This window comes from Quercus suber, unplaced genomic scaffold (genome assembly GCF_002906115.3).
Source record: "Quercus suber isolate HL8 unplaced genomic scaffold, Cork oak 2.0 scaffold_663, whole genome shotgun sequence".
Classification (NCBI taxonomy): Eukaryota; Viridiplantae; Streptophyta; class Magnoliopsida; order Fagales; family Fagaceae; genus Quercus; species Quercus suber.
This window is the reverse complement of record NW_027070104.1, coordinates 20,902-35,348: the sequence shown is the minus strand read 5'-3', so window position 1 is coordinate 35,348 and position 14,447 is coordinate 20,902. Positions and strand designations below refer to the sequence as shown.

The following is a 14,447-nucleotide window of genomic DNA, read 5'->3' as shown; positions in this document are numbered from 1 at the left end:
AAAACATGACTGATAAAGTGATTCTTGGTTTGCCTTTTATAAATGCTTTGTATCCTTTTCTTGTTGAACATGATGGCATTACTACTGACCCTTTTGGTCAAAAAGTAAAATTCAAATTTGTTTCAAAATCTAAGATTGATACTGATAATGCTTCCAATCTGATTTATGCTAAAATTAAACATCTTAACTTCCTTCAACAAGAAGTTAAATACAAAAAAATTGCTGATCAACTTTCCAATAAATTGTTGCTGTCAAAAATTGATAATTTCCAAAAATTGCTTGTTGATGATGTTTGCTCTGATATTCCTAATGCTTTTTGGCATAGGAAGAAACATATTGTTGACTTGCCTTATGTTAAAGACTTTGACGAGAAAAACATTCCCACTAAGGCTCGTCCAATTCAAATGAATGCTGAAACTGTTGAATTTTGCAAAAAAGAAATTCATGATCTGTTAGAGAAAAAACTTATTAGGAATAGCAAGTCTCCTTGGTCTTGCTCTGCTTTCTATGTTCAAAAGAATGCTGAAATTGAGAGAGGAACTCCTCGTCTAGTTATTAACTATAAACCTTTGAACAAGGTTTTGGAATGGATTCGGTATCCTATTCCCAACAAGAATGACCTGGTCCATAGATTGTGTGAGGCTGTTGTATTCTCAAAATTTGATATGAAATCTGGATTCTGGCAAATCCAAATTAGTGAGAATGATAGGTACAAAACTGCTTTTACCACTCCTTTTGGACATTATGAGTGGAATGTTATGCCTTTCGGGCTCAAGAATGCCCCTAGTGAGTTCCAAAACATTATGAATGATATTTTCAACTCCTTCAGCCACTTCACCATTGTTTATATTGATGATGTTCTTGTTTACTCCAATTCCATTGATGAACACTGGAAACATTTGTATTCGTTTCTAGACACTATTAAAAGAAATGGCCTTGTTGTCTCTGCTAAGAAAATCAAATTGTTTCAAACAAAGGTGCGTTTCCTTGGCTATGATATCTCTGAAGGACAAATTCGTCCTATTGATAGAGCCATCCAGTTTGCTGATAAATTTCCTGATGTTATCACTGATAAAACTCAACTTCAAAGATTTCTTGGGTCATTAAATTATGTTGCTGATTTCTACAAAGATATGAGAAAACAATGCAAACCTCTCTTTGATCGGTTAAAAAGCAATCCTCCACCTTGGTCTGATGTTCATACCTCTATTGTTAAACAAATCAAGTCCCATGTTAAGACACTCCCATGTCTTGGTATTCCAACTGTTGATGCCTTCAAAATTGTTGAAACCGATGCCTCTGATGTTGGTTATGGTGGTATTCTTAAACAAAGAGTTTCTCCAGAGTCTCCTGAACAAATTGTCCGTTTCTATTCTGGAATATGGAATAATGCACAGTTAAATTATAGTACTATTAAAAAGGAAATTTTATCTATAGTACTATGTATTTCAAAATTTCAAAGTGATTTGTTAAACCAAAGATTTTTGTTACGTATTGATTGCAAAAGTGCTAAATATGTTATTGAGAAAGATGTTGAAAATATTGCTTCAAAACATATTTTTGCCAGATGGCAAGCTATTTTAAGTGTTTTTGATTTTGATATTGAATATATTAAAGGATCTCAAAATTCCATCCCTGATTTCCTTACCCGTGAATTTCTGCAGTGTCCCAATGGCAAGTAGAAGGTCTAAGGACAAGACACCTGCCACTCCTAATCCAACTGTTAAAACAGAACCTGTTTCCTCCTTGGACATTGTTAACCGTTTCACCCCACTAGGTACTATCCCAAAACCCAATTACTCCTCTGTTCTTGCCTCATGTTATGATCCTTATGCTATTACCCCTGTTAACCGACCTATTAAGACTGTTTACCCAAAAAGCTCCAACATCCCTCAATACATCAAAAAACAACATTTTCAAAACATGTTTTATATTGAACCCAACAGAGCCTCAATTTCTGATCCTCTCAAACTTGCTAAAAGCTATTTTCCTCCAAGATTTCACTGGATCCCTGAGCATAAAGATAAGAATTTGAATTATTATTCTGATCTCTTGCGTAATGAGAAATCCATTATTATTAACACCATTTCTGACAAAATTGATACTTCCAAAATTATTTACCACAGTGTTTACATTGTCAATGTTATTACTGAAGAAGAATGGGGTCATTCCCCCAATATTACTAGGACTATGTCCTCCTCTCCCATCCCCTATTCCTACTTTGATTACATCACTGCTTGGTCAAGATTTATGCTTCACCAGAATGAAGACATGTCTCATTCCTGGTTTGTTAACTTTGATAAAAATTTCACTGGACCTATGCCTCTTTGGTTCATCCGCTGGTGGTCTCAACATGGCCCTATTGAAGAGATATTTCCTGAACCATTATTTAACGCTTTTGAATGTTTCAAGAAAACCTATAAGGTTAATGCTCTTGGTGCAAAGTTCCCTCCTTTGCTTCACTTTGTTAAACGTTTCAAGATACCTTGGATACTAAAGTGGCAGTATCAAAAAGATGGTGATATTCTTGCTAGACATTGGTATGTGAAATGGTGGGGAAAATTCCCTCATATTCAGAAAATTATTACTCTTGTCTCCAGAGACTCTTCATCCTCAGCTGTTCTCCCCATTACTAAAGATTGTTCACTTGGTCAATCCCCTGTGCTGGAAGCATCCACTTCCTCTGCTAAAACTGTTAAACCTAGAAAAGCGAGTTCTCCTTTGGATGAAATCCGCAAGGACCCTGAAGCTCTAAATGCTCTCATCAAAATGTTAAAAGCAGAAAAAGCTAGTTTGGATGATGAAAGGTCCTCCGAAGGTTCTGTTACAAAAGATCCTTACTACCCTTACAATGAAGAATGGTTTGGACATGATGAAGATGGTGATGATGACTGATTCGCACTATTTGTCTGGCCTGCAATGTTTCAATATTCACGTGCTCATACTATGTTTTCTCATGCTCCTGTTCAAAGTCATGCGTCTGACAAGAATTGGTGAATTGGTGATTCTTCCTACTTTGGTTAGTATGCATATATTCTCTCATGATGATATTCTTCTTGCTTTTTGTCACTTCCAAGTCAGAAGCATCTCCATCAAATTCCAAATTTGCTGAAGACTTCAAGTCAAAAAGTAAGAAAAATTACTGTTCACGGATTACTGTTCACGGATTACTGTTCATGGATTACTGTTCACGAATTACTGTTCACTTTTTACTGTTCACTTTTACTGTTCATGACACTGTTCACTCCGAATTTTGCCTATTTAAGGGGGGCTGTCCCTTAAGTTTAGGGAGGAGCAATTTTAGAGAGAATTCTTCCTAGAGAGAGCTTTCTTCCTAGAAGCCTTCTTTGTGAGAGTTCTTTGCTACCTATTCTCCTACTATTACCTTGTTCACCTACTACCTTGTTTCTACAAACCTTGTAACTAGGACTAGTTCAAGCTTTGTAACTGTTGATCTATTCTGAGATCTTGTATTCACTACTACAAAAAAAAAAAAAAAAAAAAAAGGGTGATCTATAGAGGACCCTGACAAAAGTTTTTTTTTTTTTTTCTTTATTGAATGGTGAAATTAATTTTTGTAAACCTCAGTCAATGGTACACTTTAATGGGCTGTATATGCTGATTACCTGAAAAAATTAAGGGCTAGATCACCTGCCGTATTTGTAATCAATAGGGGTACCTGATTTTTTGGTTCCGCAAATTTTAAGAATACGAAATCTTTTACATCAATTGAGGTGACAAATTCCTTCTAAAAAAAAAAAAAAAAATTGAGGTGACAAATTATATAAATCATACTAATAAAAAATTATGTCAATAAAAATATTTCGAGTATAATAAAAAAAATGTGTAAAATTTACATAATTTTGTTTAAAAATAATTCTTATAAGTTTGTGTATAATTGTATGTGTGAATTTAAAAATTTGTTACAATAACTATATAAAATTCCATAATATTCGATGATAAAGAAAGAGAATAGATGATTTTTGATTCCACAAATCTTAAGAATACAAAATCTTTTACATCAATTGAGGTGACATATTATATAAATCATACTAATAAAAAATTATGTCAATAAAAATATTTTGAGTATAATAGAAAAATATGTAAAATTTACATAATTTTGTTTAAAAATAGTTTTTATAAGTCTGTGTATATTGTATGTGTGAATTTAAAAGTTTGTTACAATAACTATATAAAATTACATAATTTTTGATGATGAAGAAAGAGAATAGATGATGGTTATTGTATATGAAGAAAGAGAAATAATTATAAAAAAAAAAAAGAAATTTTGATATTTTAATGGAATATAGTGTAAAGTAGATAATCTAATTTAGAATGTTTTGAAAAGTGAGTATAAAAATAAAAAAAAGTGGGTTCTTATACTCAAATAGACAAATATTTTTGTACAAGTTGATGTGAATGCTTTGATGAGTTTATATGAAAATAATAATTAAATTACAACTTACTAGTATTTCAAATTTTCAAGAGCTGTAAAAAAGACTGTGAATAATTGTATATCAGCTTAGCATTTTTGTTTCTCTCAAAGTCTCAACCCCCCTATCTTTTGTCATCAAGATCATGGTGATTATTTGAAAATGAAAGTTTGAATTAAAAATTACAGATAGAAAAGTACATATATAATTTTCGTACAAATTTTCTATTGTAAATGCGAATGCTTACGTATTAGAAGATAGAAAGAGATTCGCACCTTCCTGATATATATTATTTTAAATCTATGAAAATTCTGAAAATATCCAATTTTATCGATTACCAAGTTGATAAATTCAAAGACCATATATAGCATGTATAATACCAATTTAGTATAATTAGCTCCCTTCTAGAGTGTTCAATTTTTCATTGACAGATGCGTGCGCTATTTTCGCAAGACAAACAACAAATTATAAAACCAAGATCATACTCCATTAAAATAAATAGAAAACAAAATCATACTGTATTATACATAACCAACTGTTCTATTAGTAAAGCTAATAGTGTGTCCAAAACAGCAGGGGAGTAAAAGTAAAAATCAAAAAAGGGTACTAGCATTTATCTTTGGACGAATTTCCCCATCTTTACATGAGAGAAAGAGAGAGATAAAAAAGGCTTTAATAATTTTTTCAGGAGAAAATATACCTTATTACGAGGGTACGTGTTTCAACTCTTATAATTGGTGTGATCCACCAACTGTAAGTTCTACTAGTTTGTAAGAGAAAGGAAGAATATACACGTAAGAGGGTGTAATTTATCCTCCTTTAGAGCCACATACAGATCGATAAATTACTCCATAAATGTTTGTGAAACAGGTTGGTCAACAACTAAGTGTTAAAAAGCAAAGAAAACAAAAGCAAAAACAATGAGTACAAACAGCAGCAAATGAAGACAAAAAAAACAAAAGGAAGGAGAAAAGATTAGTCACAAACCCCACTTTTTGGCTGCAAAAAAAAAAAAAAATGTACCTCTGAGGTTCAGCATGCAGGGTATACATTAAATGGAAAGAAACGCATTGCACGCAATTGCTCACCAACACACTGGCCCATCTCTCTCTGTCTGGGCTCAGTCAGTACTACTCACTCACTCAGACTCAGACTCAGTGGCACCACCACCACCACCACCACCACTCTCCCTCCTTTCTGGGTCCCACGTACCCATTACTTTTTTTCTTATTCGCTTCCTCTCCTCCCTTTCCACCTCCTTACTCTCGAGTCCCGTTAAAGGAAGGAAAGGAATCCCCCATCCCACACTCCCACTATACTATGTACTCCCTCGCCATACACGTGTTGTTTCTTCGATACGTGGTGAAGCCCACCAGGCACGTACACAAGATATTATCCGAACAAACTCTTTTATTGTCCTCTATTACTGTAACCACATACATGAATTGATTATCAATATAATGTAATACGGTTCAGTTTCAGTTAAACCTTATTAACTTTTATAAAAGTTAAAAAGTTCTTTACTTAACTAGCTTTAAAACCTTATTAACAAAACCTTTTTACATTTGGGAGAATGGGACAAAGACCTTTCTATTAAAACCTTTTTTTTTTTTGGTAGAATAGTAAAACCTTTTTGTACGTGGGACAAGATGGATTATATACTTAGCTGCAAGTAATGACAAACCTTAACACCACTCAAAAACCAACACGTGGTGCTCTTCCTTGAGAAAGTGCAATACTCATGCCATGTCAACTATTTGAATCGGTGGAATTAAAATATATAAAATACTAGCTCATAATAAAGATATTATTAAAAAAATAATGATGACTAATATGTGTTGAAATGTCAATAACTTAACACAAAATGTAATCACTCATTTGCATCCTTTCACAACGAAAGGAACAAATGTTAAGATTTGAGAATTCTACGGTCAAATGTCTCTCTAAAAACTCTGGAAAATTCCTTGACTATTGGCATGTAAAGTTTGTAAAAGTATTACTCCGCTATTAAGGTGTGAAACTAAAAAGTCTCGAAAATATAAACATATCTTAAACGAATACCTAGTAACTAGTAAATTAAAAAAAAAAGTAAAAAAGTAAAAAAAAAAAAAAATGTTGAGTAAATGCAAATAAATATTTGACTAGCAATAAAAAAAAAAAAAAAAATTAATATTGTAGGAGCAGTGAATAACATGGAAAAAGGCCTGGGAACATGAAAGTTGACCCATTGGACAGTTTTAGAGCGCAGTGATTAGCCGGTAGCGGGTCACAGAGCTGACGGCTGAAAGCGTGAGCACCCACCAGTCCTTTCAGGCAATTTTAGGCTTAAGGTTTTGTCACTTCGAAATGAATAATTATATAAACAAACCCGTCAATCAGAAGTGACTGGTCTCGCAGGTGTTACTTCAAAGAGGACGGTGATAAGTTGTGGGTTTTCGTACGGAGAGCTGACCGGAGATAGCAGGTCACAACTCACAACTTCTTTAAAATCTCGTAACTCGTGCGCTCGTCGCTGATGATGCAAAGGAAGGTTGAAGAAGAAGCATTAAATGACCGAATCGAGAAAAGATGTGCTGAGCGTGTGTGAGTTTACGAAAATACCCTTATCCAGCAACTTGATTGATAAGAGAGAGAAAAAGATGCGTCAAATACAATTTTGTCAATTTCAAGTGGGTACAGTGAGAATGCCAGGATCGTAACACTGGATTAACGCCGATTGTGCATGGAACGATGTGTGAAGTGTGTGTACATAGTCATAGGGGATGAATGCCATTAACATTGTAGCCGTAGGTTTGCTGCACAAGTACCTAATCACCCTTTAACATTACCAGATTTGTAAAATAAAATTTTAAATACCAAAGACATAAAAATAGAAGTGCAAAAAAAACGTGTTGATGGTTTTTACATAAAAGAGCTTAAGCCATGGCACGTGGATGGACCAAGGGGCGCCCTTAATAAATAGACTTCACCTTATTTGAAAAGGAAACTTTGAAATCCAAAGTCAATATTAAATTACTTTGAATGTGTATTTTTGCAAAGCATGTGCTTTCTAGGACATCCGTTGAAATTGAAATGATATATAACATGGCATAAAAAAAATTCACATTTTATAATTAATTTAATGAGCAACTATCAAATTTGTTTTAAGTAACAGAACGAAAAATTTCACAATTTTTTTAAGATGCATATTATTGTTAGTAAACAATAATTACAATAACTTTATCTAGTTTCTCTCATCATGACAATGAATCTTACATAATTTATAATGACAAATGTAACTTATAACCGATTTCAATTAAAGCATTTATCATTATCCAGTGGTAGTTCCAGGATTTTCTTTTAGGGGGGTCAATAGTGTCTTGAGCTAGGATTTGTTGTGGGGAGTAAAAGATAAAATGATTTTTTTTTTTTTTGGGTATATACAATTGTCATATTACATATAATAATCTAACATAGTATTTGAAATAGTATACAATACAACTATCTTGTAAAATAGTCTAAAAAATTATTAATAGTTTAAAGATCGGTAAGAAAACAATGATAGAATGCATATAAATAAATATAAATAAATAACTAATCATAATATTTGTCAAATTAATAATAATTTATTATAATCATATGTAATATCAGTTAAATAAAAATATATGATAAAGAAGAATAGTAACACACCTAAGAGTTGTTCTGAGAGTAAACTTTAAACTAGGGAAAATAAATAGTAACTTATATAAGATTTTGCTTTTGAAGTGTATGAATTTTTAATCACACGTGTGGTCATTCTCTTGAAATTGGAGCAAACACTAAAGGATTTTTGAACTAAAAAAATTGTATAACACTTACCAAACCACTTGATTAGATAGTAAGAGATATAGAAGGGAGAAAGAGAGTACGAGAAAAGAATCATAGATGGAAATACAGATCGATCAGTTGGTTGTACAAGTGGTGTAATCTTTTGTTGATGAAGAAGAAAAGTGTAGAAAAAAACAGTTTCATTCTACCATCAATAGTAAAGTAAGCCAGAGTCCAAAGAGAATGTTTATTTGTTTTTTAACAAATGAGCAATTTTAATAGTAGTGCTATTGACAAAACACGTAATAAAATTTAGATGGCAAGTTGTTAAAGGTATGTAAAAAAGTTATGTTAGTTAAGGGTTTAGATAAAAAGTCAATTACAACTTGTCACTTAATTTTTATTGTAAAAATATTGTGAAAATATTGAAAATAGCACTAATATGATCATATTTCAAGTTTATTTCAATTGGGTTTAAACAAATTTAGGGTTAAGGTGTTCAAATTTTATTTTAGGGTCAAAATAAAAAAAAATAAAAAAAAAAAATTTATATATAAATTTTTTTTTGGGGCCAAGCCAGGGGTTCATTTGAACCCCCTGGCCTGGTTGTAGAGCTGCCCCTGTCATTATCCATATGTCGTTAATTCAATCACACAATGAAATGATTGCAAAAATTATATTTTCTAGTTATGATTGCTAGTTTTAACTTTTGACAACTCACTTAAAATTTAGATCCGCTTTAATAAGTACAATTAAATAAGTTAATATAAAAGATATTGAAAATACGAAACTTTGATAAAAAAAAAGTATCCATAATGGCATGATTTGAATATCGATTCATTAGTAAAAAACCTCCCCCACTTTTGAATTGCTAAAACAAGAACTTTATGTGAGTTAAATACCAGCCAAATATTCTTCTTATGGTTAGATCCAATTTCTTGATTCCTGCGGAAAGGAAAAATAATTGCAAATCTTTCTTTTCAAAAAGGAAGAATTAAGAAAATCCTAATGATTGCGGCTTAAAGCAATACCAAAAACTGGCCCACTTGGCTGGAACAAACAAGCACTTTAATCTCACTTGCATTGCTTGTGGTCCATTTCTATAACAATCTCATGCTTGATTATAATGTGCTTCAAAATATTACTTGAATGACAAGAAAAGAAATTGAGAGAGTGAGGGTAGTTGGGTAATTTGGACCTCTGGAGAAGTGACGGTCAAAAAGGAGGGTAAGTTTGGCATTATGTGCAGACAGTACAGGGACAAATAGGTAACTCAGAGCCGCATTCAATTCTTGCTCAGAATAAGAGGTCCTTTATAAGGTTAATTTTTTGTGTGTGCAACAACACATACCAAAGTTTCTAACTTTTTATAAAACATTTTATTTTAAAAATCATAGTTTTTGATCGGACGGCCAGCATGACCTTCACATAATCCAACGGTACGTAAAAGAAGTGATATGAAATTGAGGGTTGAAGCCATTTTTATCATCTCTCATCCTTTTTCCCTATCATCACTTCTGTTATTGCTCTTCTTTTTTTACTCTCTCTCTCTCTCTCTCTCTCTCTCCTTTTCGAAAATTTACACATATTATTTTTCCGAGTCTTCTTCTATTGGGATCGTGAAACTTGAAGATCGGATCAAGAGCTCTCTCGCACTTGAACCCTAGACTGTAGAGTCTTCTCTCTCTCTCCGGTCTCCATTTCCAAACAGTTCCTTTCCATCTCTTCCTTCCACAAACGTCGACGTTTCGGTCCGTGGAGTCTTATGTTTTATCACAGCTGTGGCATGGACTTGCTAGGAACCGAGAGAGAGGGGGAAAGAACGAAAGGTCCAACACTTTGATCGGACGGAGTTTAAGGAAAAATCTATATAAGGTAAATATAATCCGAGATGAGATTCTGGTATTTTCAATGTTTGTTTTTACACGCTTTGGTTTTCTAAGGAATCTGAGATAAGATATGCTAAACCAAATAAAATATATATATATATATATTACTGTTTGTATACGGGGATAACAAGGACTCTTTGCTTAAGAGTTTAAAGATTTTTTTGTGATTTGGTTTTTGAAATTTGATTTTTTTTTTTTCAAAACGGATCTAGAAATATCTTAATACCCCACAAATTTCCTTACATTTTGAGACGGTGTAGCTTTTTTTTTTAGCGGAGAGAGAGAAAGCGATGAGAGCTTGTTCATAACGCGATTTCTATAGGGATTTACGGATACATTTCTGGTAATTTACACAGATTAGTTCTCGTTTCATTGTTTTCTGTTCCACTGTCGCTCTCTCTTCTCTCTCTAGTGGTGTAGTTTGGAAGTTGACAAATATCGGCAACCTTTTTGCCGGGTCAAGATAAACGATTCGTTTCGTTTCGTCTTTGTTTTTTTTGGTTGTTCTTACACCATGACTATGAGGAACTTTGTTATTCTTTCTTCTTCTCCCTTTTTGCTTTTACTGCAAGACACTGTTCGTAATACCTGTATCGTCTTTGACTCATCATGTCGGGCTGGATTTGTTTTTATTTATATTTAGGCTTTGATTATGAGACGCTTTTAATGACCATTTTTAATCCGTACATGAAGCTTCCCTGAACCCCTCTCTTCTCTTTTGTTTTTTCCATTTATCTCCGTGATCCCTCATTTCAATGGCTTCCTCATTATTATTAAATTTAAACAAAAACACACAGGCCCAGGTTTTCTCTCTCTAACCATCGCTTTCTCTCTCTAGGTTACTAATATTATTCTGAAGAAGTCAATTTGTCCTTTTCTCTAACAAATATGAATACTAATAATTTTCTTTCTTGTTGATTTTTTTTTTTTTCTTTCAGAGAAATGTCATCATCGAACTCTCCGTGCGCAGCATGCAAATTCTTGAGGCGAAAGTGCACGCAAGAATGCGTGTTCGCACCGTATTTCCCACCGGATCAGCCTCAAAAGTTTGCCAATGTCCACAAGGTCTTCGGAGCGAGTAACGTGGCCAAGCTTCTCAACGAACTCAATGCTGCCCAGCGTGAAGACGCGGTGAACTCGTTGGCCTACGAGGCAGAGGCTCGCTTGCGAGACCCGGTGTATGGCTGTGTGGGTCTAATTTCCATTCTTCAACACAGGCTGAAGCAAGTCCAGACTGATCTCTACAATGCCAAGAAAGAACTGGCCACATACATTGGACCTCAGGCCATGCTACCTATTCTCCAACCTCCCGGCTATATCCCACAGCAACATCACCCGGGCAATCCTTCCTCTTCCGGCGTCGCCTTACCTTACAACATGTCGCCGGCGATGATGGGGATTCCCACCGGTGGTGCTACGCATAGCGGCCAAATGATGATTCGCGAGACTCAACAGCAGCAGCAGCAACAGCAACAGCACCACCAGCATCAGATTTACGAGGCGCAACAATTGGCCGCGGCGGTAGCTGCCAGAGAGCAACAAGAGATTTACCGGAATTACGAGCAGCAACAGCAACCAGAGCTTGTGAGGTTCAATACCGGGTTCGACCCGGCCGGTGCAGGTTCGGTCACTGCGAGTGGGTACAATCAGATGAATGCTGCGGCCATGTCACCTTCTTTGGCTCTGGGAACCTATGAAACCCCTTACCAGATTCAAACACAGCAAGGAGCGGAACATCACCATCCTCACCATCAGCTTCAGGCACAGCTCTTGCTTCAACCACAACAGACACAAGCACAGCAACAAGGCCAGCAAACGCAGCCGCAGCAACCTAAGTCAGAAAGCGAGGAGGGTAGGAGTGTTGGTCCGTCTTGTTGATGCTTCTTTTTTTGTAGCACCCTAACCTTCCCGCTTTTTCATCCAACCAATTTTCATTCTAAGGTATGTATTTTCTTTCTTTCTTTCTTTTCTTTTTGATTTTTCTTTCTCCTTTTAATTGAATATTCTCATACCTGAGCAAATGAGGTTTTCTGAGTAGCATCTGCTGTGCATTTATGAATGGATTTGATCCTTTATGTTTAATATAGCTTGGTTTTTTCATAAATGGGGCAAATCTTGTTTGGTGGCAGTGAAAAGCCCAAAATACTCTTTATTGCATAGGGCAGAAGGGTTGGTTAAAGGAATTATTGTCGTTTCGCTACCAGGGATGTCCCCTCGGCCCTCATCAATGATCAGTAGCACCCATCTAAAGTTACTGGCTATCCTATCAGCCTCAAATTTTGCTTCTTTACTTTTTTTCCCCCGATTTTTGTTTTTTCTTGTTGGGGGTGTTTGAGCATCTTTATTTCAGTTTTACTGATAATCTTGTTGCCCTTATATTTTGCTAACAAAAGAAATGGGGTGCCGTGTGATATGATGTTTTTCTTTGGGTTAACATAGTCACATTAGTGGCGTGTCTTAAATTGATTTTTACTATCTTTTGTATCAACCATGGGACAAAGAATAAGGTAGCTACAAACACCAATCATGATATTGACTAATATGATAAATTCTGCGCACCCACGTGTCGTATGAAAAAAAAATGTACCCTTTTTGTATTATTCTGCACCCACCTAACAGTGCCTTATTAAGCTTCATATACCATTTAACTTAATTCACACTCTCTTAAAAATTGTTATGCCTTTTGAGTGAAGTTTGTAGTATGCTTTTGTGTTCGAACATCTTTCCTTCTCCTTTGTGTGTATTTGTTTTTCCAAAAAAAAAAAAAAAGCTTTATATACCATTACTAGTGGTTGAGTGTATTTGTATTGAGATGATGTATGGTACAACAAAATATGTAATTACTCTCTACATAAAGATTGGTGTCATGCTTATAGATTCGTCTCTATGTAAGAGGACATTTTTTTTTTTTTTTGATAAGTATCTCTATGTAAGAGGACAATTATATTTATCATATCATTTCTCATTAGTACGAGGTAAGTTCCGGGTTCGAATTTTTGGGGTGATAGTATCACAATAATTGACTTAAAGACTATTTATTATCTCCTACTATTTATTGCATCTATGACTCAATTCCGTCTAGACTTTATAAGACATTGATTCCTTAATAAATAAAGTTTTTTTTTTTTTTTTTTTTTTTTTTTTTTAAATTCAGAAAAGATAACTTCATATCATCTTTTATGGAAAATGACATTTCAATGTGGATGGTTAGATACAAACTCTAGTCTCGTTTATATGGGTTGCCTTTTGGTCAATTAAATCATATAATTTTTTAGTTGCTCAGAGAAATGTGCACGGTTTGTTATTTTATAAATTTTATTTGTGCCAACAGTTCAGTCTATTGTGAATTGTAGAAATCAATACACCTTAGGCTTTTCCACCTGCAACATTTTGGGATCTGGTCATTGATTTAAGGACATTTTGGCGTACGTCTAGCCCTATTTCTTGTGAGATGGTATATAGAAACTAAGAAGTTTTGTGACCTGATAGTAAAGTATATTGGATGACTTGTGTTTTTTACACTAGTTTATTGCCCTTCGTATGTTTTTCTAAAAACCATTTTACTACATGAATTTATTTTTATTTTTTGAACTTTTAATTTTTTTGATTTTTATATATTGAAAATTTGATGCTTGTATAAACATTTTCTAATACTTTTTTCACTTCTATTTTTCTCCCTTTCTGTGCAGCTCGTATCTGCCGCATACAAGAAAAAAGAGGTTAACATCTGGGGATCCTAAGGCTGCAATTATTTTTTGGGTTCGAAGAAGACTTTCTGGGGGATACATTTAAAAATGTATAACCTGCATTAATCATTGAGTGCAGTCTTTTTTATTTTGATCGGGTTAGCGATGGCTCATCCTTATAAACGTGTAAATCAGAATCTGGAAAGCATTTTAAAGTCCTTTGCTACTCTTCAGTTTCTTTGCATTTTCCAACTTACATTGTTACTACAATTACAAATAACAATTTTTTCATAGCTGTAGTAGTAGTAGTAGTTGTTGTAGATTTGTGTCTTTCGTATTATGTTGATGCAGTATGGTAATACATTTTGGTGCACTAAACTTCCGTGTTGTATGGATAGTGATATCTCTATAAAGAATGCATGGTCCCACATCAAAAAGATTTTGGCAGTATTCTGGCGAAGGCATGCGGGTCAATTATTGTGTGTATAATTGTATTTATCATATTAAAATGTCTGAATATGTCTCTGTTGTTGACATGCTAAACTATCAGATTTGGTCACTAAATACAGCAGCTCTAAATTTAATTCTTATGTATATGCATAACAATTTCAATGAAACTTAAAGCAAAGATAATGACATAATGTCAATATTAC

The 14,447-nt window shown here is 34.1% G+C and overlaps 1 protein-coding gene across 3 annotated transcripts; it reads left to right on the top strand.

Moving 5' to 3' along the window:
- The first annotated feature begins 9,701 nt into the window (after positions 1-9,701).
- Positions 9,702-14,172, top strand: LOC112016061 (LOB domain-containing protein 36). Of its 3 annotated transcripts, none has more exons than XM_024048560.2 (3): positions 9,702-10,094; positions 11,047-12,049; positions 13,798-14,172. In XM_024048560.2, exon 2 carries the CDS (start codon positions 11,051-11,053, stop codon positions 11,984-11,986), a length of 936 nt encoding a protein of 311 aa, XP_023904328.1. In that variant the 5' UTR covers positions 9,702-10,094; positions 11,047-11,050; the 3' UTR covers positions 11,987-12,049; positions 13,798-14,172. The 3 variants fall into 3 exon arrangements, with proteins under 3 accessions (XP_023904328.1, XP_065621981.1, XP_065621982.1); XM_065765909.1 differs by lacking the exon at positions 9,702-10,094 and adding an exon at positions 10,311-10,451; XM_065765910.1 differs by lacking the exon at positions 9,702-10,094 and adding an exon at positions 10,545-10,946.
- Positions 14,173-14,447: the final 275 nt, after the last annotated feature.

Excerpts from the sequence above, each read along its gene's own strand:
- LOC112016061 (XM_024048560.2), top strand. The coding sequence starts at position 11,051 with ATGTCATCATCGAACTCTCCGTGCGCAGCATGCAAATTCTTGAGGCGA.